This window comes from Ranitomeya imitator, chromosome 6 (genome assembly GCF_032444005.1).
Source record: "Ranitomeya imitator isolate aRanImi1 chromosome 6, aRanImi1.pri, whole genome shotgun sequence".
In the NCBI taxonomy this organism is placed as follows: Eukaryota; Metazoa; Chordata; class Amphibia; order Anura; family Dendrobatidae; genus Ranitomeya; species Ranitomeya imitator.
Genome location: NC_091287.1, coordinates 288,598,442 through 288,624,656, shown reverse-complemented (window position 1 = coordinate 288,624,656; position 26,215 = coordinate 288,598,442). Strand labels below are relative to the sequence as shown.

The 26,215-nt window shown below is 41.7% G+C and overlaps 1 protein-coding gene across 5 annotated transcripts in view; it reads left to right on the top strand.

Annotated features, from left to right (window-relative positions):
* The window catches only part of PIGN (phosphatidylinositol glycan anchor biosynthesis class N), a 503,276-nt gene that overhangs the window by 180,924 nt on the left and 296,137 nt on the right, over positions 1 to 26,215 (top strand). For all 5 annotated transcript variants that reach the window (XM_069730623.1, XM_069730624.1, XM_069730625.1 and 2 more), the window contains exon 13: positions 25,901 to 25,979. In XM_069730623.1, coding sequence (XP_069586724.1) covers positions 25,901 to 25,979 — 79 coding nt within the window. The remainder of the gene's footprint in view (positions 1 to 25,900; positions 25,980 to 26,215) is intronic.

Below are 26,215 nucleotides of genomic sequence, written 5' to 3'. Positions count from 1 at the left end.
AGAGAGCTAATTGTCTTGTGTCATGTAGTCCTCCTTTTCTATGTAACCCTGCCACCGCCACCACTGATTAGAAGCTTTATGCCCATGTACTCGTACACACAAAGCTGTCAATCAGGGGTGTGGGCGGGCTTATACCGGGCTCCGCATTCAGAGAACTGCTAGATCTGAAACAGAGAAAACAGTGATTTTTTTTCAAAACTATGTCAAGAAACAGGCTGTGTTCCTACATTATGCAGCTCTCATACATAGCAAAAAACTTGATGACTGATTCCCTTTAAGAGACATGTGCAACAAAATGAATTTGTCACAACTTTCCCGTGGCATGCACCTCCACGTGTCTTGCCAAAAGTGTAACATTTCATAAATTAGTGGGGTCAGCTCCGCTATTGCCCTTCTTGCCTATGCTCGGCGTCTCTCGCTCTTTCCCCGACTAACATCTCGCGAATGCACAGTCATTCAAGGGGGCAGCGTATGCTCTGTAACGTCCTGATAATACGGTGAAATTTGGACTATCCGTCTACGCATGCGCCTCCCCCGGGAATGACGGAATCTCAGTTGAGGTAGCAGATCACAGATACAAGTGACCCGTCAATCTATGGCATAAGACCAACGCCGGGAGGACAAAGATGGAGAGAGGCTGGTGAACTCTACGGACGGGCCAAGCCCCTGCACTTGTGAACCGTTTTGCGTAAGAATTCACAGATGGATCACGAAACAAGAGACATGGACTTCTAGTGTAAAGGTATAGAAGTCATCATCATTGTAGGGATGTTACTGTGATGACATTACTTTGGGGTCTAAAAAACTGCTGATAGATTTAAATAGCACATGTGATCAAGGCCTTCGCCAAACTAGGTTATGCTGATTTATAGTTGAGCCCAGACTATTATTTTAGACTGCATTATGGAAAGGAAAAATTCTATTGTGAATTGAAATCTCCTTTAAGGTACTAGTGACTATCGAGTAAGTAGTTGGAGTTGTGTCTTCAGTTTAGTACTTCTTCGCGTTTAGCAGATCTGACTCCTGCTTCGTTCCATTTGCTCTGCTACAGTAGACAGCTGCCTCTGATTGCTTAGCCTCATTACCCCGCTTTGTCATTAGCCTGAGCAGAATATCCAGGGACTGATCTGTAACATAAGAGCCATGCAGGACATGGAGACATTTGTTTTGTTTGCAGCTTTTAGCAGTTTTCTTTATTTTGGTTTGAAAAGTGCTGCATAAACAGAACTGCCGAGATACTGATTGCCTATTCTCCTTACTGGTGACAGATAGGAATGGCAAGCTGCGGAGGCAGCGAGGCCCCTGGAGATAGCTACACTATCTCCACTTCATCACCAACTCATTCAGATGCCTTTCAAATGTTTCTTGTAACATTGGGCTTCAATGATGCAGTGCAGATTGTTATGATCAAGGAAAAACAGATTGAAGTGTTTTTGTTTTTTTCACTTTTGTTAGAGCTTGTTCGTTGTTTTAGGATCTTGGAAAAAAGTAGAAATTGGCTGTTTCTCTTCATTCAGTTTAATTATTTGCTTACCTCATCTGTAGATCTTTTATGAACCAGCAAAATGCCAGGCCAAGTTTATATATGAAGATACAAAAGAGCACGGTGAGGCAAAAATACTCTGTTGTAAAAAAAAAAAAAAAATCACATTAATAAGCAAGTGCTAGTCAAAAGATGGAAAAAACAGGGTATTTAGTTGATACGTTTTTTTGCAAAAAAAATGTATACTAAGCTGTTCCACCAATCGTCAAGGTATACCCATATAGAGCAGTCCTAACTAATGTATATAATCCCTATCCCATACTCTATATGGGTATACCTTGACGATTGGTGGAGCAGCATAGTATACTTTTTTGCAAAAAAAACGTATCAACTAAATACCCTGTTTTTTCCATCTTTTGACTAGCACTTGCTTATTACTGTGATTTTTTTTTTTTTTTACAACAGAGTATTTTTGGCCTCACTGTGCTCTTTTGTGTCTTCAAGTTTCTTGGTGGTGTATGAACATGTTCCTACAGACTTGTTCAATGTGCAAGTAGCCCATGTGTTTCTGGTTCCCATATATGATTTGGATCATTATTGACTCCACGTCTAAGACTAGTTATGAGCCTATGAATGGGATTTTGAGTAATTGACCACATCTGGAAGGCGTGAGGTTTCTGAAAAATCAGTAGGAAATACAAGTTATTGAGTCGTCCTCTTCTTTTCAGCTGTCACATATCCTGTACAATTCCTACTCGGGTATATCAGTTTCTTAGTTTGATGACATCAGAAGACAACTGAAGGACATTTTTAATGCAGTTTTTTAATAACTGAAAATATTAGATGTAGAACTGAAATGTTCTCCAGATAATAAATCTGTACTACTGAATGGAATGTAGTTTATGTCCAGCACACAGTCTCTTCTGTTTAGAACTAATAAATATTTATATACACAGTGCTCAGCATAAATGAGTACACCCCATTTTGAAAAGTAAGATGTTAACCCCTTCATGACCGGGGGATTTTTCGTTTTTCCGTGTTCGTTTTTCGCTCCCCTCCTTCCCAGAGCCATAACTTTTTTATTTTTCCGTCAATTTGGCCATGTGAGGGCTTATTTTTTGCGGGACGAGTTGTACTTTTGAACGACATCATTGGTTTTAGCATGTCGTGTACTAGAAAACGGGAAAAAAATTCCAAGTGCGGTGAAATTGAAAAAAAAGTGCAATCCCACATTGGTTTTTTGTTTGGCTTTTTTGCTAGGTTCACTAAATGCTAAAAATGACCTGCCATTATGATTCTCCAGGTCATTACGAGTTCATAGACACCAAACATGACTAGGTTATTTTTTATCTAAGTGGTGAAAAAAAATTCCAAACTTTGCTAAAAAAAAAAAAAAAAAAAAAAATTGCGCCATTTTCCGATACTCGTAGCGTCTCCATTTTTCGTGATCTGGGGTCGGTTGAGGGCTTATTTTTTGCGTGCCGAGATGACGGTTTTAATGATAACATTTCGGTGCAGATACGTTCTTTTGATCGCCCGTTATTGCATTTTAATGCAATGTCGCGGCGACCAAAAAAACGTAATTCTGGCGTTTCGAGTTTTTTTCCCGCTACGCTGTTTAGCGATCAGGTTAATACTTTTTTTTATTTGATAGATCGGGCAATTCTGAGCGCGGCGATACCAAATATGCGTAGATTTGATATTTTTTTATTGATTTATTTTGATTGGGGCGAAAGGGGGGTGATTTAAACTTTTATTTTTTTTTTATTTTTTTCACATTTTTTTAAACTTTTTTTTTTTAACTTTTGCCATGCTTCAATAGCCTCCATGGGAGGCTAGAAGCAGGCACAGCACGATCGGCTCTGCTACATAGCAGCGATCTGCTGATCGCTGCTATGTAGCAGAATTGCACGTGTGCTGTGAGCGCCGACCACAGGGTGGCGCTCACAGCGACGGGCAATCAGTAACCATAGAGGTCTCAAGGACCTCTATGGCTACAATGGAGACGCATCGCCGACCCCCGGACATGTGACGGGGGTCGGCGATGACGTCATTTCCGGCCGCCCGGCCGGAAGCGGTGGTTAAATGCCGCTGTCTGCGTTTGACAGCGGCATTTAACTAGTTAATAGGTGCGGGCAGATCGCGATTCTGCCCGCGCCTATTACGGGCACATGTCAGCTGTTCAAAACAGCTGACATGTCCCGGCTTTGGTGCGGGCTCACCGCGGAGCCCTGCATCAAAGCAGGGGAGCCGGCATCGGACGGTATAGTACGTCCGATGCCGGTAAGGGGTTAACAATACTTCACTGAACGCAAGAACAATTTCCAAAATTTTGAGAAGACCGAGGTTCATAGAACATTTTTTTAACCCATAGCATGAAATGATACTATAACTTTCATTACAACATTTTCAGTTGAAAATGTATACACCCCACATCAAAGACAACTACATCTAGTATTGTGTGTGACCTCCATGATTTTAAAGCCAGCACCAAGTCTTCGAAGCATGGAATGAACAATTTGGCAACAGATTGCAACATCTATGTTTTTCCATTATTCAAGGATGACCTCTTCAGAATTCTCCATGGGAAACTATTTTCTGCCTTGAGATTTCTCTTCCATGTGGTGCCATTGCTGACAGCATGAATTGGGAAGGGGTTTTTATTTGCCTAGTAACCACCTTTTATAGTCAATTGTCTTCTGGACGCTGGTTTAAATTAGACCTGGCTGTGGTAGAATTAATTAGAATTTTGCAGTGTAAATGTTAGCTTAAATCCTAAGCCCATGTTCACACGTTGCACTTTTCTTGCATTTTTTTTTTTTTGCTGTATTTTTTCATGCAAATTTTAAATTGTGTTTTACAGAATCGGCAAAAGCTATGAGATTTCAGAAATCTCAGGTACACACATTTTGCAAACCGCAGCATATCATTTTTTTTTCACATATGGAAAGAAATGGGTAAGTGCAAAAACGCAGGTATTTGGTTTTGCTGCGTTTTTGGTACAAAAACTTTAAAGATGTTATAATGATTTTATGGGGACGGGGCACTGCAAGGAGAAACGATACTTCTTGGATAATGGGGGGGCACTAAACTTTATTATCATGCACAAGAAACAACAAAAACGTGGCAAAAATGCAGCATAAAACTAAGCAAAACCTGCTTTTTGTACGCAGCTTCTTCTGTGCCAAAAGAGCAGTTTTTGACTGCAGAAAAAAAGCAACAAAAACATAATGTGTGAAGACTAAGACTTTCATTGGGGTGAATCCATTTTTGTAACATTTTTTTGAATTAATTATTCCAGAAAATTTCTTTTCTGGGTGTATAAACTAAATCTTTATTGCAATTGATAGCTTACGTTTGTGGGAGTATTTTGTAGTATTAAATCTCATGAAAAATGTTGATTCTGAAAGGAAACTAAAGTGTTTCCTGACCAATTTCATTTATTCTAAGCACAGTATATCTACATACACTACGGTTCCAAAGTTTAGGGTCACCCAGACAATTTTGTGTTTTCCATGAAAACTCATACTTTTATTAATTAAATGAATTGCCAAATGAATTGAAAATCTAGACCAGACATTGACAAGGTTCGAAAAACATTATTATTTGAAACAATAATTTTCTCCTTCGAACTTTGCTTTCATCAAAGAGCGCTCCCTTTTGCAATTACAGCATTGCAGATCTTTGGCATTCTAGTAGTTAATTTGCTGAGGTAATCTGGAGAAATTTCACCCCATGCTTCCAGAAGCCCCTCCCACAAGTTGGTTTGGCTTGATGGGCACTTTTTGCGTACTATACGGTCAAGCTGCTCCCACAACAGCACATTGGGGTTGAGATCTGGTGACTGCGTTGGCCACTCCATTACAGATAGAATAACAGCTGCCTGCTTCTTCCCCAAATAGTTCTTGCATAATTTGGAGGTGTGCTTTGGGTCATTGTCCTGTTGTAGGATGAATTTGGCTCCAATCAATCGCTGTCCACAGGGTATGGCAAGGTGTTGCAAAATGGAGTGATAGCCTTCCTTATTCAAAATCCCTTTTACCTTGTACAAATCTCCCACTTTACCAGCACCAAAGCAACCCCAGACCATCACATTACCTCCACCATGCTTGACAGATGGCGGCAGGCACTCTTACAGCATCTTTTTAGTTGTTCTGTGTCTCACAAATGTTCTTCTGTGTGATCCAGAATGATAGATATGGATTTTTCTTTGCCACTCTGCCCTGACGGCCAGCATTCCGGAGTCGCCTCTTCATTGTAGACGTTGACACTGGCGTTTTGCGTGTACTATGTAATTAAGCTGCCAGTTAAGGAACTGGGAGACATCGATTTCTCAAACTATAGACTCTAATGTACTTGTCTTGTTGCTCAGTTGTGCAGCGGGGCCTCCCACTTCTCTTTCTACTCTGGTTAGAGCCTGTTTGTGCACTCCTTTGAAGGGAGTAGTGAATACCGTTGTTGAAAATCTTCAGTTTCTTGGCAATTTCTCGCATGGAATAGCCTTCATTTCGAAGAACAAGAATAGACTGTCGAGTTTCACATGAAAGTTCTTTTTTTCTGGCCATTTTGAGAGTTTAATGGGACCAACAAATGTAATACTCCAGATTCTCAACTAGCTCAAAGGAAGGTCAGGTTTATAGGTTCTCTAATCAGCCAAACTGTTTTCAGCTGTGCTAACATACTTGCACAAGGGTTTTCAAGGGTATTCTAACCATCCATTAACCTTCTTACACAGTTAGCAAACTCAATGTACCATAAGAACACTGGAGTGATGGTTGTTGGAAATGGGCCTCTATACACCTATGAAGATATTGCATTATAAACCAGACGTCTGCAGCTAGAATATTCACTTACCACATTAGCAGTGTATAGAGTGTATTTCTGAATCATTTAATGTTAGCTTCATTAGAAAAAAAAGTGCTTTTCTTTAAAAAAATAAGGAAATTTCTTAGTGACCCTAAACTTTTGGACGGTAGTCTGTCTATCTATCTATCTATCTGTCTATCTACCTACCTACCTACCTATCTATCTATCTATCTGTGCATGTGAAAATCCTTTTTTGATATTGTTTGACATCGGAGGGCTGGTACGAAACCTAAGTCTTCCACCATAGAGCTGGATGATTGACAATATCAGTCCAGGACATAGGTTCTTTCCACGTTTTCTGTGTTTCAAGGGAGCATCATTTTCGATAACGCTTTTAACCTGCAGATGTAGGGTTAATAGCATTATGAAAGTGCCTGGCTTTATTGAAAGTGTGGCCCAAAGGAGAAAATGAACTATGTTTTCTACAAGAGCCGCCAGTTTTGTCATGCAGGCGAGTCACCGTTCACAGCACTGTGATCAGCAGTTGTAAACACGCCTCGGCACTGAATGGCATTCGGCTCAGCAGTGCACAGCTAGCTATTATCAGCGCTGGGCTGTGAATACATTCCCGCTGTCAGTGCTGTAACTGCTCTGAGTACGCATGTATGACTGGACGTCGGCAGCTCCTGGGAGAAATAATGTTCATTCACTTGCTGTCAAATCTAGCACTTGCGCTCATAACTAGCCTTCATGTCGTCATTTTTTTTTTCTTTTGAAAAAAAAAAAAAAAAGCAACCCCTTTCTGCCATTAGATGTACTATTCCGTCCATGTGACCCTGGCCCTACTTCCCATGGATGGAATAGTAAGTCATAGGCCCACTGTCCCACTAGTTAACCCATTCAGTGATCACCGTGAAAAAAACACAGGCAAAAAACAACTCTTTATTATCATACTGCTGAACAAAAAGTGGAATAACACGCGATCAAAAAGACGGATATAAATAAACATGGTGCCGCTGAAAACATCATCTTGTCCCGCAAAAAACGAGCCGCCATACAGCATCATCAGCAAAAAATAAAAAAGTTGTACCCCTCAGAATAAAGCGATGCAAAAATAATTATTTTTTATATAAAATAGATTTTATCGTATAAAAGCGGCAAAACATAAAAAAGTTATAAATGAGGAATCGCTGTAATCGTACTGACCCGAAGAATAAAATTGCTTTATCAATTTTATCAAACGTGGAACGGTATAAACACCCCCCCCCCCCCAATAGAAATTCACGAATTGCTGGTTTTTGTTCATTCTGTTTCTCAAAAATTGGAATAAAAAGCGATCAAAAAATGTCACGTGCCCGAAAATGTTACCAATAAAAACGTCAACTGGTCCCGCAAAAAACAAGACCTCACATGACTCTGTGGACCAAAATATGAAAAAATTATAGCTCTCGAAATGTGGAGACGCAAAAACTATTTTTTTGCAATAAAAAGCGTCTTTTAGTGTGTGACAGCCGCCAATCATAAAAATCCGCCCCTTCATCACCCCCTTAGTTAGGGAAATATAATAAAATTTTAAAAATGTATTTATTTCCATTTTCCGGTTAGGGTTGGGGCTAAAAGTTAGTGTTAGGGCTACAGAAAGGGTTGGGGCTACAGTTAGGGTTAGGGTTTGGATTACATTTACGGTTGGGATTAGGGGTGTGCCAGGGTTAGGGCTGTGGTTGGGATTAGGGTTAGGGGTGTGTTGGAGTTAAATGTGTGGTTAAGGTTGGAATTGGGGTTAGGGGCATGTTCGGGTTAGGGATGTGGTTAGGGTTATGGCTAGGGTTGGGATTAGTTTTAGGGGTGTGTTTGGGTTAGGGTTTCAGTTAGAATTGGGGGGGTTTCCACTGTTTAGGCATATAAGGGGCTCTCCAAACGCGACATGGCGTCCGATCTCATTTCCAGCCAATTCTACGTTGAAAAAGTAAAACAGTGCTCCTTCCTTTCCGAGCTCTCCCGTGCGCCAAAACAGGAGTTTACCCCAACATATGGGGTATCAGCATACTCAGGACAAATTGCACAACAACTTTTGGGGTCCAATTTCTCCTGTTACCCTTGGGAAAATACAAAACTGTGGGCTAAAAAATGATTTTTGTGGAAAAAAAATGATTTTTTTATTTTCACGGCTCTGCGTTATAAACTGTAGTGAAACACTTGGGGGTTCAAAGTGCTCACAACACATCTAGATAAGTTCCTTGGGGGGGTCTAGTTTCAATTATGGGGTCACTTGTGGGGGTTTCTACTGTTTAGGTACATGAGGGGCTGTGCAAGCGCAATGTGACGCCTGCAGACCATTCCATCTAAGTCTGCATTCCAAACGGCGCTCCTTCCCTTCCGAGCTCTGCCATGCGCCCAAATGGTGGTTCCCACCACATAAGTGGTATCCGTGTACTCAGGACAAATTGCACAACAAATTTCTTCTGTGACCCTTGGGAAATTAAATAATTGGGGGGGGGGGGGGGGAGAGAGATCATTTTTGTGAAAAAATGATTTTTTATTTTTACCGCTCTACATTATAAACTTCTGTGAAGCTCTTGGTGGGTCAAAGTGCTCACCACACATCTAGATAAATTCCTTAGGGGGTCTGCTTTCCAAAATGGTGTCACTTGTGGGGGGTTTCAATGTTTAAGCACATCAGGGGATTTCTCCAAACGCGACATTGGCGTCCCATCTCATTTCCAGTCAATTTTGCATTGAAAAGTCAAACGGCGCTCCTTCTTTTCCGAGCTCTGTCATGCGCCCAAACAGTGGTTTATCCCACACATATGGGGTTATCAGCATGCTCAGAACAAATTGTACAACAACGTTTGGAGTCCAATTTCTCCTGTTACCCTTGGTAAAATAAAACAAATTGGAGCTAAAGTAAATTTTTAGTGAAAAAAAGTTAAATGTTCATTTCTTTTTAAACATTACAAAAATTCCTGTGAAATAACTGAAGGGTTAATAAACTTCTTGAAAGTGGTTTTGAACACCTTGAGGGGTGCAGTTTTTAGAATTGTGTCACACTTGGGTATTTTCTATCATATAGACCCCTCAAAGTGACTTCAAATGTGATGTGGTCCCTAAAAAATGTTGTAAAAATGAGAAATTGTTGGTCAACTTTTAACCCTTATAACTCCCTAACAAAAAATTTGTTTCCAAAATTGTGCTGATGTAAAGTAGACATGTGGGAAATGTTACTTAATAAGTATTTTTTGTGTGACATAACTGTGTGATTTAAGGGCATAAAAATTCAAAGTAGGAAAATTGCAAAATTTTCAAAATTTCAACATTTTCACCAAATATCCGTTTTTTTCACAAATAAACGCAGGTAATATCACCCTGATAGAATATTAAACAAACACTCATGCTGATAGTATCGGTATGTGTTTTAGTAATAATTTAGTAATGTCTGAGCACTCTGTGCTGAAAGAAGTAGAAAAGGAAATACACTGTTTGATTTTATCCACTGATTGTGGTTATTTTTGTTTTCATTTTGATGACTACATAACCCCTAAGTGACCGAGCCAATTCTGACCTTAATAGATGGGCCAGTTTTTATAATTCTAACCAATGTCACTTTATGTGGTAATAACTCTGGAACGCTCCAACTGATTCTGGGATTGTTTTTTTCATTCTATATTGTACTTCATAGTAGTGGTAACATTTCTTCAATACGGCATTTATTTATGGAAAAAAAAGAAATTTGGCAAAAAATTTCAAAATTGTAGCAATTTTCAAACTGTAAATTTTAGTGCCCTTAAATCAGAAAGTTATGCCACACAAAATACCATATATACTCTGGTATAAGTCGAGACCCCTAATTTTGCCACAAAAAAACTGGGAAAACTTATTGACGCGAGTAGAAGCCTAGGGTGGGAAATGCAGCAGCTACTGGTAAATTTCAAAAATAAAAATAGATACCAATAATAAAAGTAAAATTGAATGACACATCAGTAGGTTAAAGGGAACCTGTCACCCCGTTTTTTCAGATTGAGCTATAAATACTGTTAAATAGGGCCTGCGCTGTGCGTTACTATAGTGTATGTAGTGTACCCTGATTCCCCATGTATGCTGAGAAATACATTACCAAAGTCGCCGTTTTCGCCTGTCAATCAGGCTGGTCTGGTCAGGTGGGCGTGTTCACAGCGCTCTTTTCTTCCCCAGCTTTCCGTTGGTGGCGTAGTGGTGTGCGCATGTCCAAGGTCCGAATTCCCTGCGCCAACGTGAAGACACAGCGCGCGATCTGCGCTGTGATCCCTTGCATCGGTGGGGGCGGCCATCTTCCTGGGGCCGCGCGTGCGCAGATGGAATGCTCTGCCGCACGGGGCTTCAGGAAAATGGCCGCGGGATGCCGCGCGTGCGCACAAGAGATCGCGGCGGCCATTTTCCCAAAGCCGAGTTTGCATCTCCAACGGAAAGCTGGGGAAGAAAAGAGCGCTGTGAACACGCCCACCTGACCAGACCAGCCTGATTGACAGGCGAAAACGCCGACTTTGGTAATGTATTTCTCAGCATACATGGGGAATCAGGGTACACTACATGCACTATAGTAACGCACAGCGCAGGCGCTATTTAACAGTATTTATAGCTCAATCTGAAAAAACGGGGTGACAGGTTCCCTTTAAATTTTTTTGAATATCCATATTGAATCAGTAGCCCCATATAATGCTCCATACTGTTCATGATGGGCCCCATAAGATACTCCATACAAAATTCGCCTCATATAATGCTCCATAAAGTTCATGATGGGCCCATAGGATGCCCCATATTAAAATATGCCCCTTATAATGCTGCATAAAATGTTAATGATGGCCCCATAAGATGCTTCATAGAATATTATGGCCCATATAATGCTTCACAAAGTTTGATGGCCCCATAAGATGCTGCATAGAATGTTATGCATTATATAATGCTGCAGACAGGTTGATTGCCCCATACAGTGCTCCTAGAATAATATGCCTCTTATAGTACTGCACAAAGGTTGATTGCCCCATAAGATGCTCCATAGAATATTATGCCTCATATAATGCTACACAAAGGTTGATGGCCGCATAAGATGCTCCATAGATTATGCCTCATATAATGCTGCACAAAGGTTGATGGCCCCATAAGATGCTCCATAGCACATTATGCCCCATATGCTGCTGCGGCGGCGATTAAAAAAAAAAATGACATACTCACCTCTCATCTCTGGGGAGAGGTGGTGGGGTCCTGAGCAGACGGGGACACCGGCGCGCTATGGGGCCAGGTGCCGGAGTCGCTGCTGGCTCAGGACCCCAGCACTTGCAATATTCACCTGTCCCTGTTCCACCGCCGCGTGACGCTGTGTCTTCTGGCTCTCTGCAATGACTGTTCAGGCTGAGGGCGCATACTAACCACGTCATCGTGCCCTCTGACCTGAATATCACAGCCAGAGGATGCGGGAGATGGAGCCCGTCGGTGGAACGAGGACAGGTGAATATCGCATGGCTCACCCTCCCCCGTCATACTCACCCCCTCCTGGCCCAGCCCCTGATTCTCCGATGAGATGGTCTCTGGCACCGGTAGCTTGTTCCTGTGTTCAGCGGTCACATGGTACCGCTCAAAGTAATGAATGTGCGCTCCACCCCTATGGGAGTGGAGTCACATCAATATTCATTACTTTAATGAGCGGCACCACGTGACCGCTGAACACAGGAACAAGCTGCCAGCGCCAGAGACCATCGCATCGGAGAAGCAGGGACTGCGCCAGGAGCAGGCGAGTATGATGTGACAGCCGCCTCTCCCCCTCCCCCACCGACCCCCTGGGACAATGACTCGAGTATAAGCCGAGAGGGGCACTTTTAGCCTAATAAATTTCGCTGAAATACTCAGCTTATGTTCGAGTATATACGGTAGTTCATAAATAACAATTACAGCATATCTACTTTTCTTCAGCACAATTTTGGAAACATAATTTTTTTTTGTTGGGACGTTATAAGGGTTCAAAGTTAGCCAGTGATTTCTCATTTTTCCTAAAAATTTTACAAAACCATTTTTTTTTAGGGGACACATCACTTTTGAAGTTACTTTGAGGGGTCTATATGATAGAAAGTACCCAAAAGTGACAGCATTCTAAAAACTGCACCCCTCAAGGTGCTCAAAACCACATGCCATAAGTTTATTAAACCTTCAGGTGATTCAGGAGACCTGAAGCAATGTGGAAGGAAAAAATTTACATTTACGGTAACTTTTTTCACAAAACATTTACTTTAGACCCAACCTTTTTTCTTTTCACAAGGGTAACAAGTAGTGATGAGCGAATATACTTGTTACTCGAGATTTCCCGAGCACGCTCGGGTGTCCTCCGAGTATTTTTTAGTGCTCGGAGATTTAGTTTTCTTCGCCGCAGCTGGATGATTTACAGCTATTAGCCAGCTTGATTACATGTGGGGATTCCCTAGCAACCAGGCAACCCCCACATGTAATCAAGCTGGCTAATAGCTGTAAATCATTCAGCTGAGGCGATGAAAACTAAATCTCCGATCACTAAAAAAAATACTCAGAGGACACCCGAGCGTGCTCGAGAAATCTCGAGTAACGAGTATATTCGCTCATCACTAGTAACAAGAGAAAATGGACTACAAAATTTGTTGTGCAGCTTCTCCTGAGCATGCTGATATCCCATATGTGGGGGAAAACCAGTATTTGGGCGCATGGCTGGGCACTGAAGGGAGGGAGCACCGTTTGATTTTTTGAATGCAAAACAGGCTGGAATCGATGGCGGGCACCATGTCACGTTTGGAGAGTCCTTGATGTGCCTAAATAGTGGAAACCTCCCACAAATGACCCTGTTTTGGAACCACACTCCTCAAAGATTTTTTACAGGGGTATAGTGAGCATTTTGAATTCAGAGGTACGGTACACAAAATTTTATAACATTAGGTTGTCATATTGAATATGTCGTCATTAATGTTGAGCTGAGTTCCTGCCCCGCATGTTTCGTGGCTGTTAGACACCCAAAAAAAACATGCGGAGATCTGTGATACTCTGTGCATACTGGAGCACCTTATGCAAACGCGAGTAGCGTGTACTTGCACTCCACACTGCTCAGCACTAGCCGTCATTTCGTCATTTTTTTACTTTTGAAAAACGACAATTCTAACCCCAACCCTTACTGCAAAGAATGGAAAATATACAATTTATTATCAAAAGGAACCAATAGGAAAAATGTCCTATTGTTGCCGGGTATCGGTTGGCAGATCCACATGTGTACTTAAAAGTACACATGTGGACAACTTTGTTGGTACGCTTTTGGTAAAGTAAGAACTAACTTGAAACTGACAAAGGTAATTTTCAATTTAAATTTGCTGAGTGTCAACTTATGAAAATCAGACATTGCTTTTGAACGCTGGTTCAGCAGAAAAAAAAAAAAAAAAACACCTAATGAAAATGACCTGGACAACAATGATTATACCCCTAGAAAATATTAAAAATAATATGACCACAGAGATATGTTAAACTAAGGTGTGTCCTGTAATTAGCCTCACAGGTGTCTACAGTCTTGTCAGTCTGCCTATTTAAAGGGTGAAAAGTAGTCAGAGTTCTGTTTGGTTTCATGGTGTGTACCACACTGAACATGGACCAAAGAAAGCTAAAGAGACCGTTGTCTCAGGAGATTACAAAGAAAATTATAGAGAGCCACGTTAAAGATAAAGGCAATTCACCCTCAAGCCATCTCCAAATAGCTTAATACTCCTGTTACTACAGTTGACAAAACCTGAAGAGAAAGACACCACTTATTAATGAGCACACCCAAATATCAATAAAATCTACTATATAATTGTCTAAGGGTCACTTCCGTCTGTCTGTCTGTATGTCTGTCTGTAACAGATATTCATTGGTCGCGGCCTCTGTCTGTCATGGAAATCCAAGTCGCTGATTGGTCGCAGAAAAACCGCCACGACCAATCAGCGACCGGCACAGTCCGGCGGAGAAATGGCCGCTCCTTACTCCCCGCAATCAGTGCCCGCTCCACACTCCCCTCCAGTCAGCCCTCACACAGGGTTAATGCCAGCGTTAATGGACCGCGGTGTAACGCACTCCATTAATGCAGCTATTAACCCTGTGTGACCAACTTTTTACTATTGATGATGCGTATTCAGCATCAATAGTAAAAAGATCTAATGTTACAAATAATAATAAGAATTAAAAAAAAGGTTATTCTCACCCTCCGCCGTCGCGTCCTCTCCTCGGCAGTGCTAACGGCAGGTTCCGGTGGCAAGGATGCTATGCGAGAAGGACCTTCTATGACGTCACGGTCATGTGACCGCGATGTCATCACAGGGCCTGCGCTCATACCAACCCTGGGACCGGAAGCTGCCACGTGCACCGCACACAAGCGCCAAAACTACAAGGGGCCCTCGGATGGTGAGTATATGTTTATTTTTTATTTTAAGTCTTTAACCTGTTACATACGTGGCTGGGCAATATACTACGTGGCTGGGAAATATACTACATAGCTGGCCAATATACTACGTGACTGGGCAGTATACTACATTTCTGTGCTGTATACTACGTGGCTCTGTGCTGTATACTACGTTGCTGTGCAATATACTACGTGGTTGTGCAATATACTATGTGGCTGGGCAATATATTACGTGGCTGTGCAATATACTACGTGGCTGGGCAATATACTACGTGGCTGGGCAATATACTACATTGCTGGGCAATATACTACGTCGCTGGGCAATATAGTACGTGACTGTACAATATACTACGTGGCTGGGCAATATACTACGTGGGCTGTGCAATATACTACGTGGACATGCATATTCTAGAATACCCGATGCGTTAGAATCGGGCCACCATCTAGTATGCAATAAAAACCTTTATTGAGTAATATGGGCTACAATAAAATCATTTAAAACCAAAGAATATCACTCTCAAATAACCTGTTAGGCAATAAAATAATAACAATGTAACCCACAGAGTTCAGTAAGAAATATGTAATATCTAAACACACTAATGCATACAGTAAACCGTCTCCAGAACAGATAGAGAGAAAAAGTAAAAATACATGTAATGTACCTGTAGTTGAATAGATACAAGACTCCCCAAAAATTACAGTAAGTAATGTATGGCATGAATATCCTACAGTTACGCAAAACAAATATCATAAACTGTCACATGGAGACCAATAGAGTAAGAACTGGTCAATAGTAGTGTACAAAAATGCAATTTCTTATCTGTAAAAATTTTAGAGACATAAATGATAAGCATATAAAAAGCTACAGTTCACAACAGATCCACAACCGGACTTAAACCATTATGTTATATCTGTTCTCACCCTGCTAATATATTAGATGAAAAAAATTATATAATAATGATATCTACTATAAATAAAGTGGATAGTAGCAGGAGTAAGAAGAGATACATGATTCCATAGGTGCTTGACTTAAAAAACAGATATATGATAAATGGCTAGTACGCCAAAAGGATAAGAAAAGTGGTATAGATCTCTCCATCCAAAAGGGATCCAACCAGCTATAAGGCTGTAGGCAAAGGATCCCCACTAAAAATAGGATCAAGTGAGAATGGCTGATACCTGCTGCAAAGGAGAGATGATAATGTACCCACTGACACCTATGAGAAGTCTGGAGAGTGCTGTGGGGACCGAGGAGAGGACCCCACGCGCAGCTTTGTGAGGAGAGGACCCCACGCGCAGCTTTGTCAGGGTACACAAAAAAAAAAAACGAGTATTTGAAAAATGCATATTGGGAAGCCATAAAGCTTCTGGGATGTAATTTTGACAGATGAAACAAAACTGTAGCTTTTTGTCAAGTCACATGAGTTCTATGTTCACAGATGCAAAAAATAAGCATGCAAAAATAAGAACATTGAACCAACTGTAAAACATGGAGGAGGCTTAGTTCTGTTTCGGTCTGCTTTGATGCATCTTGCACAGGATGACTTGAAACTGTGCACGGTACAATGAAATCTCAAAAATTTCAAGACATTCTGGGATTAAGTGTGCTGCCCAGTGTCAGAAAGCTTGGTCAGGGTCGCAGGTCATGAGTCCTCCTACAGGATAATTACCCAGGACACAAAGTTAAAAGCATCCAAGAATGGCTAAGAGCAAAGCATTGGACTATTCTGAAGTGGCCTTCTAGGAGCCCTGATCTAGAGCCTTTTGAACATCTGTGAAATTAGTTGTAACATTCAGTCTGGAGAAGACTCCATTCAATCCTGAGACAAATTTAGCATGAAGAGTGGGCCACAATACCTGTCGACAGGTGCAAAGTCTCATTGACACAGAAATTGTTTGTTTGCAGCTATGGTGTCAAAAGGTTGTGCAATAAAATGTCCAGGCCATTATCATAAAAAAAAAATTGTATTACTATTTTTCTGATGGACCACAATTAAATACATTTTCATTAGTTGATATTCAGTAAATTTAAATAGAAATTACCGTATATACTGGTGTATGTCAACCCGAGTATAAGCAGAGGTACTTAATTTTGCCACGAACAACTGGGAAAACTTGACTCGAGTATAAGCTGGTTATGCATTGTTCCCTCATCCCTATCCTGGTATGCATGGCTCCCCATCACTGTCCTTGTATGCATGGCTCACCGTCCCTGTATGCATGGCTCCCTGTATGCATGGCTCTTTATCACCATCCCTGTATGCATGGCTCCTTATCCCCTATACTTGTATACATGGCTCCCCATCCCTGTCTTTGTATGCATTGCTCCCCATCCCTGTCCTTGTATGCATGTTTTTTGTAAAAAACAAAACAAAAAAAAAAACACATCCTACTTACCTTCCCTGTGCGCCTTTGCTGCAACTCGTTTCGTGTCAGGCAATGAAAATTCACTCCATGCTTATGGGAGTGGAGAGAGGTGAATATTTATTACCTTAATGAGCGGGGACACGTGATCGCTCGGCCGGAAGAGCTGCTGGCATCAGAACGAGATGCAGCGAGGGCGTGCAGGGAAGGTAAGTAGGATGTGTGCTGGAAGCTGGCTGCTGCGGCTGTAACTGTGCACGCTATAAGAGAAATTAATATTCACTGCCAGCACAGTGAATATTCATTTCTCCTTAGCAGTGGGCACAGGCTTTAGCTGCAGCCACCAGCACCTGCCTCTGTGACCTACTGCTCCGCTGCGCCCCTCCCCCGGTTTTCTGGAACAATGACTCATGTATAAGCCGAGGGGGGGGCGTTTTCAGTGCAAAAATGTGCTGAAAAACTCGGCTTATATTCGAGTATATATGGTGTATTTGTCAGTTCAAGTTATTTCAATGACATTTGTGAGGTTTACTCACTTTAACAGAAGGGTACTAATCTTATTGTCTGGGTGCTGTTAGACACTAATGCTTAAAGGGAACCTGTCAGCAGCATTGTGCATAGTAACCTACAGACCGTGTCAGTTCGGCGCCATAATACTGATTAAAATGATTCCTTGGTTGATGAAATCCGTCTTGTGGTTGTTTCATCTTTGTTTTCAGTTTTGAGTTAATGATATGCTTGGGGCTGTGGGGGGCCCTCCTAGCTTTTTGCGATATTCATGAATCATGGAAGGACTCATTTAAAATGAGAGATCCATGCATGCAATGATTACCTTATAGAATGAGGCTGAGAATTTTAATTTACTTTATTTTTTTTAATAGACTAGCCATAGATACAAAAGTTTATCAGTTTAGTTTAGTCCATTTTCCTTTTTAGTGATAATTGCATTTGTGTACTGCATAAATAGGAGTAACAGCTTGTTTAATTATTGGAAACATGCATACTGGCAAAAAGGTAGTAAATGCTTTAAAGTGTGAATGTATAACTACACTGTAAAAGAAAAAATTATTACCACTCAAATACGATTTATTTTGATTAACTCTGTTATTTGGAAAAAACTGCTGAGGAGGTGGAGAAAATGAGATTTAAGATATATTCTTTAAAATCTTGCATTTTGAATTGATGTTTGTAGAAAACTGTATTTTATCTCTCATTTAGACATACCAAATAGATGTATTCTAGCTAAAATAAATTGATATGTTAGTAATTATCATTGGTAAATTTATATCCGTAATGTAAGTATGCTATAGATCAGTATAATTCAATTATTTATTTATTTTTATATTTTCTGTTATTTAAAAAAAAAAAAAATTTTGACCTATTTCCGGGCTTTTTTTTTGTTATTAAAAGGTTTTTAATTTTCAATAAACTATTGTCTCCAGGCGCAGTTTAGTGGAAAAAAATTAACAATCTGCGCTCTGCTTAGCTTAACTGGGTCCATCGTTGAGTCTCTGCCGCTGCCCTGCTCCCTGTTGTTTGTCTGCATCGCTGAAGTCTCGTCGATACCGCTGCAGCCAATCACTGAGCTTAGCGGATCATTGACAAAGCTGGCGAGCTCGTGACTGGCTGCAGCACTGTTCATCAATGCGGACAAACGACAGAGGCAGTGACCTGGATCCAGGAAAGGTAAGTAAAGCACTGTATTTAGGTTATTTTTACACTGACCTGCACCTGGGACAATGGATAAATGATAATGGAAAACCCCTTTATATTTATGGTTTTAAAGTTACATAGTAATGTGATGTCTAAATTTGAAAGTTGCCCTTTGATAAGCCGTGATATTTATGTCTTTTTCTAAGCATGGCCATATCTAAATCTATTTTGGATTTTGTCAAATTCCTACACAGCTGTTACTTTACTTTGAGTAATGCTCTTAAAACCTCAGCAAGATTGATGTACTTCTCGCAATATCTACGCTTGACATAAAAAAAATAAATGCAACAACCCAATGTAGATGTGCGAGAAGTATAGCGGTGAAGTGACCATCAGATTGATTAGTTTTGCTTGTACTGTTTGAAATGCTTCCACTTACCAGTGTAAAAAAAAAAAAAATATATATATATATATATATATATATATATATATATATATATTTTATACGGTTGTGGCCAAAAGTATTGATACCCTCGCAATTCTGTCAGATAATACTCAGTTTCTTACTGAAAACAATTGCAATCACAAATTCTTTGGTATTATTACCGTATCTTCATTTAATTTGTCTTAAATGAAAAAAACACAAAAGAGAATGAAGCAAAAAGCAAAACATTGATCATTTTACACAAAACTCCAAAAATGGACCAGACAAAAGTATTGGCACCCTCAGCCTAATACTTGGTTGCACAACCTTTAGTCAAAATAACTGCGACCAGCATCTTCCGGTAACCATCAATGAGTTTCTTACAATGCTCTGCTGGAATTTTAGACCATTCTTCTTTGGCAAACTTGCTCCAGGTCCCTGATATTTGAAGTGTGCCTTCTCCAAACTGCCATTTTTAGGTCTCTCCACAGATGTTCTATGGGATTCAGGTCTGGACTCATTGCTGACCACCTTAAAAGTCTCCAGTGCTTTCTCTCAAACCATTTTCTAGTGATTTTTGAAGTGTGTTTTGGGTCCTTGTCCTGCTGGAAGACCCATGACCTCTGAGGGAGACCCAGCTTTCTCACACTGGGCCCTACATTATGCTGCAAAATTTGTTGGTAGTCTTCAGACTTCATACGCCATGCACACGGTCAAGCAGTCCAGTGCCAGAGGCAGCAAAGCAACCCCAAAACATCAGGGAACCTGCACCATGTTTAACTGTAGGAACCGTGTTCTTTTCTTTGAATGCCTCTTTTTTTTTCCTGTAAACTCTATTTTGATGCCTTTGCCCAAAAAGCTCTACTTCTTGGTCTCCTATGACAGCACTGCGGAGAGAGGGGATCCGCCCTTCAGGGACAGGAAACTTACAGATAAAAGAGTGGTACCTCTCCCTCGCATCAGTTGGTTTCCTGTCCCTGACAGGGAACCTCTTTTCGGTGGTACCTGTTATGAAGACTGATGGACCGGGATCGGGCAGTCGGGTTCCGGCAGCGAGGAGGTTCCTGCCGCGGCTCGTTCGGCTCCCAAAGCTGCCACCGCTGGAACCAAGGGGTTCTTCAGGGTGTGCGGAGGGAGAACGCCACCGACTCCGAGGGAGGAAGGGGCGCTGGATCACCCGGAGCTCCTGTGCCGATAAGCGCACGCTCCGGGTGTAGAAAGATGGCCGCCGCTCCGGAAATGCGGCAGAACTTCCGGGTCATCTCCGCGCGCATGCGCGGTAGCTTTTTTCTCCCTGGAGGGTGTGCATAGGAGGCCGGAAGTGCAGTGAACGCCGGGGGTGGCGCCGGATTCAAATAGGGAGACATAGTTGTCGCACTATCTCCCTGCAAGCATGGAGGACCGCGATCCTCAGCAGGAGTTGCAGCCGAGGCAGCAGCACCACAGACCGACCCCAAGAGCAGGAGAAGTGGGTCTAGCAGTCATTCCACGCAGCGCAGCAGATCTGCTGCAATGACTAACTCTCCTCCTCAAGAGCTTCCTCTACCAGACCCGGGCCCTCTTCCAGAACCGGTACCTACCTCCACATCCGAATGGTGAGTGATCTCCGTGAAAGTGCATATTTTATAATGGGGTTCCCTCTACTCCCTTACTAGGGAAAGAAGAGGTTAGAGAAAAAGAAAAATAGATCCTGCCCCACCTGTAACAAAGCTTTGCCGGTAACCTGGAACAAAAAGCTTTGTAAATCATGCATTCAACGCTTATTGTGTAAGGAGACCCCCGACTGAACTTAAAAACATAATCAGATCCGAGGTTCAGAAAGCCCTTTCATCTTCCAAAAAAGGGAAGGATAAGGTGAAGGAAACGGTACATTCCCACTCTGTCCGATCCTCATCTGAGGATGTGGCGCCCTCCCGTTCGAGGATATGGGTACCCTCAAAGACCCTTTAGATAAGAAAGCGGATACGTTTCTTAAAGGGGCATGGGAATCGGCTGGGGGCAGCTTGAGACCTGCAGTTGCAGCGACCTGCACCTCCAGATCTTTAATGGTGTGGATTGACCAGCTAGAAAGTCAGATTAAAGATGGGTTACCCAGGAATAAGTTGCTGGATTCAATCCCTGTAATTAGGGCAGCAGCAGCGTTCCTAGCGGACTCCTCAGCAGACTCAGTGTGCTTAACATCTAAGGCCGCTGCTCTCTCCAACGCAGCCAGAAGAACTTTATGGCTTAAGAGTTGGCTTGGGGACCTCAAACAAAGTTAAAATTATGTTCTATCCCATGTGAAGGGAATTTCTTGTTTGGGGAGACCTTGGATGACATCCTCCAGAAAGCGGGAGACAAAACGAAGGGGTTTCCAAATCTGGGACCAGCCCCATTCAGACAGTCCTTTCGGAACCGGAGATTTTTTCGTCTGAGGCCCCCCAGAGAGAAGAATAAGTTGGAAGAAGGGATAGGAGTTACCTTTTTGGTAACACCTCCCGTGACAAAAAGCCCTCCAAATGACATTCTTCCTACGGTGGGGGGAAGACTCACATCATTCCTTCCCGCCTGGAAGAAAATATCTAACATCTGGATTTTTATACATTCTGGTCTAAAAATAGATTTTGTTTATTTACCCCCCAGAAATTATGTAGTTACAAAAACAAGATCTTCGGCAGCAGAACAAGCAGCATTAGAGCAAGAAATTATTTCCCTACTGCAGAAATCCGTAATTCGGGAAATCTCCCCTCAAGAAATAGGGGAAGGGTTTTTCTCCCCTCTGTTTTTAGTACCGAAACCCGACGGGTCCTTTCGGACGATTATAAACCTAAAAAACTTAAACAAATATGTAAGAAATCACAAATTCAAAATGGAAACAATAAAGTCTACCATATAAAACCTTTCCCGAATTGCTACATGGTCGTGATAGACCTAACCAACGCATACTACCATGTGCCCATCCACGAACAATCTCAAAAATTTCTCAGGATGGCAGTCTCCATAAAGGGACAAATAAGAAATTTCCAAAACAGAGCTCTCCCGTTCGGGATCTCAATAGCTTCACGAATATTTACAAAAATAGTAGCGGAAATGACGGCCCACATAAGGGAACAAAATATATTAATAGTCCCTTACTTGGACGATTTTCTTATTGCAAGCAACTCGGCTCAAAGTTGCAGGGAACAGAGAGACCGAGTAATGACTATTCTGACGGACTTGGATTGGCTCATAAACGTAAAAAAATCAGAGTTGGAACCCTGTCAAGTACAGGAGTTCCTAGGACTGACGTTAGACTCCCGGGTTCAAGAATGCTGACTCCCAGGTCCCAAAAAGGATAATATATTGACCATGATAGCACGAACGCTACACAACCCCTCCATGACTCTAAGGAGAGCAATGTCGCTACTAGGCTCTCTATCTTCATGCCTACCAGCGATACCTTTCGCACAATTCCACACAAGGGAGCTTCAGTGGCACATACTAGAGTGGCAGTTAATACTAAAAAACAATTTGGAAAGCCGGGTCATTCTAAATTCCTCAGTTATTCATTCCCTTCTTTGGTGGGGAAAGAACCAAAATCTTTCAAAGGGAATTCCTTGGGTGCCAAAAATATCTCTGGTAATAACAACCGATGCGAGTCCCAGAGGGTGGGGGGCGAGTGGCTCAGGGAAACTGGACATTTCAGGAAATATCAGCATCCTCAAACCAAAAAAAACTTTGGGCGGTGCATCATGCTCTTCTATCTTTCCTAACCTACATTCGGGGACATCATGTCCGAATTTTTTCGGACAACAAAGTGACAGTAGCGTATATAAATCACCAGGGAGGAACAAGGTCTCGGTCACTGATGAGTTCCTCCGCCAAAATTATCAGCCTTGCGGAAGAAAATCTACTATCCCTCTCTGCGCTACATATTCAGGGTTCAAACAACGAAAAAGCAGATTACTTGAGTCAAACCCAGTTAAAACAAGGCGAGTGGTCCCTGAACCAGTCTTATCTACAACCAGATCACAGAAATGTGGGGAACTCCAACAATAGACTTATTCACCAATTCTAAAAACAAGAAAGTAAACTAATTTTGTTCACTGAACCCGGAAGGGAATCCCCAGGCTCTAGATGCCTTTCTGATTCCATGAACCCACAAGCTGACATAAGCTTTTCCTCCAATCATTCTGATCCCGGCAGTCATTCGGAAAGTCAGAGAGGACAAAACAAAAATGATCCTTATAGCCCCGTTCTGGCCAAAAAGGACATGGCTAAGGATGCTATCGGTCTCAGACCCATGGATCCTACCGAATATACCAGACCTGCTACAGCAAGGGCCGATCTTCCACCCACAAGAGTCGAACTTGTATTTGACTGCCTGGCTTTTGAATGGAGACTATTAAAAGAAAGGGGTTTCTCAGACAACTTAGTTGCTACGTTGTTAAAAAGTAAAAAACCTATTACTACTAAAATATATGGAAAAACATGGAAAAAATTCTTGTCTGTCTCCAAGGTAAAAGTCCAGGATGGGCCTTCAATTGCTAAAATACTTGAGTTCCTACAAAAAGGTCTGGAACAGGGGTTAGCGGTCAGTACTCTTAAGGTACAGATAGCAGCTCTAGGAGCACTCTATAACCAAAATATTGCGGCCAACCCATGGGTAATAAGGTTTATTAAGGCATTAACAAGATCAAAGCCTTTAATTACTCAAAAGATGCCCTCGTGGGACCTAAATTTAGTCCTCTCGGCGTTAACGGGTCCTCCATTTGAACCCATAGAGCCGATTCCCATTAAAACATTATCACTTAAGACCATTCTCTTAGTAGCCTTAACATCTGCGCGCAGAATAAGTGACATTCAAGCCCTATCCTCTAACCCACCTTTCACTAAAATATTGGATGATAGCGTCACTCTTAGACCCGACCCAGACTAGTCACAAGAACTATCCCTGCTGTCCTTTTGCCCAAACCCCAGAAATGAGAAAGAGAAGAACTTCCATAATCTAGATGTCAGAAGATGCCTAGTCCAATACTTCGATTCCACCAGGGAGTATAGGAAGGAAGGCTCTTTGCTTGTCTGTTTTCAGGGTCCCAGAAAAGGATTCCGGGCATCCAAAGGTACTTTGGCAAGGTGGATAAAGGAGGCAATAGCTTTGGCATATTCATCCATGGGGAATACGATCCCGGATGGTATAAGAGCGCATTCCACATGAGCAGTAGCTACCTCATGGGCTGAGAGGTCAGAGGTATCAATAGAGCAATGCTGTACGGCGGCCACCTGGTCATCACCATCAACCTTCTTTAGACGCTATAGATTAAATCTAGCCTCTGTATCTGACTTAACCTTCGGACGAAGGGTTCTCGAGGCGGTGGTCCCTCCCTAAGCTTAGTCTCTGCAATTCTCTCCGTAGTGCTGTCATGGGAGACCGAGAAAGTCATAGTTACTCACCGATAACGGTGTTTCTTGGAGCCTATGACAGCACCCGCTTATTCCCTTCCATCATGAGTGCGGTGAGCACCTTTAATTAATTACATACAATTATATAATTTATATAATATAGTCTAGGCACGGGGTTCCTCTATTAAGAAATGTTATAATATGATTTTTTCTCTGTTGTAACTAACCTGGAGGTCCTCCGATGCTCTGTAAACCAACTGATGCCAGGGAGAGGTACCGCACTTTTATCTGTAGGTTTCCTGTTCCTGAAGGGCGGATCCCCTCTCTCCGTAGTGCTGTCATGGTCTCCGAGAAACACCATTATCGGTGAGTAACTATGACTTTTTGTCTCGTCTGACCAGAGATCATTCTTCAAAAACATTTTAGGCTTTTTCAGGTAAGTTTTGGCAAACTCCAGCCTGGCTTTTTTAAGTCTCGGGGTAAGAAGTGGGGTGTTCCTGGGTCTCCTACCATACAGTCCCTTTTCATTCAGACGACGACGGATAGTATGGGTTGACACTGTTGTACCCTCGGACTGCAGGGCAGCTTGAACTTGTTTGGATCTTAGTCGAGGTTTTTTATCCAACATCCGCACAACTTTGCGTTGAAATCTCTTGTCAATTTTTCTTTTCCGTCCACATCTAGGGAGGTTAGCCACAGTGCCATGGGCTTTAAACTTCTTGATGACACTGCGCACGGTAGACACAGGAACATTCAGGAGATGGACTTTCTCAAGTCCTCAGACAGTTCTTTGGTCTTCTTTCTTTTCTCCATGCTCAATGTGGTACACACAAGGACACAGGACAGCGGTTGAGTCAACTTTAATCCATGTCAACTGGCTGCAAGTGTGATTTAGTTATTGCCAACACCTGTTAGGTGCCACAGGTAAGTTACAGGTGCTGTTAATTACACAAATTAGAGAAGCATCACATGATTTTTCGAACAGTGCCAATACTTTTGTCCACCCCTTTTTTATGTTTGATGTGGAATTATATCCAATTTGGCTTTAGGACAATTCTTTTTGTGTTTTTTTCATTTAAGACAAATTAAATGAAGATAATAATACCACAGAATTTGTGTTAGCAATCATTTTCAGGAAGAAACGGAGTATTATATGACAGAATTGCAGGGGTGTCATTACTTTTGTCCACAACTGTGTGTATATATATATATATATATATATATATATATATATATATATATATACATATACATATATATATATATATATTTCTATATAGCGATATAGATCTCTCTCTCTCTCTCTTTCTTTCTCTCTCTCTCTCTCTCTCTCTCTATATATATATCTTTTAAGTACATTCTCATGCCTTCTCCTTTATACAAATGTTTGTATTTACAGTTCGCTTTCGGAGTCTAAGCAACTTGACATTGTAAGGAGAGCAAGATCTTACATCCATGGGGGAAATTACAAAGAAGCCGTAAGTGTATAATCAAGAGGCAGCGACAGTTTCTTATTTGAGTAATGTCTTTTATGTGTCCTTGTGTTTCCTTTGTTGTAAAGATTGGCATTTCAATCATATGAAAACTCCTAGTGCAAATCTCTTTAGCACCAAATTACCAGAGCATTCAGAACTCGACGTAGCAATTTGTATCACACAGGGAAAGTGACATGTGATTTTTCTTCTGTTCTTCATTAACCATTTGATTCCGCTTT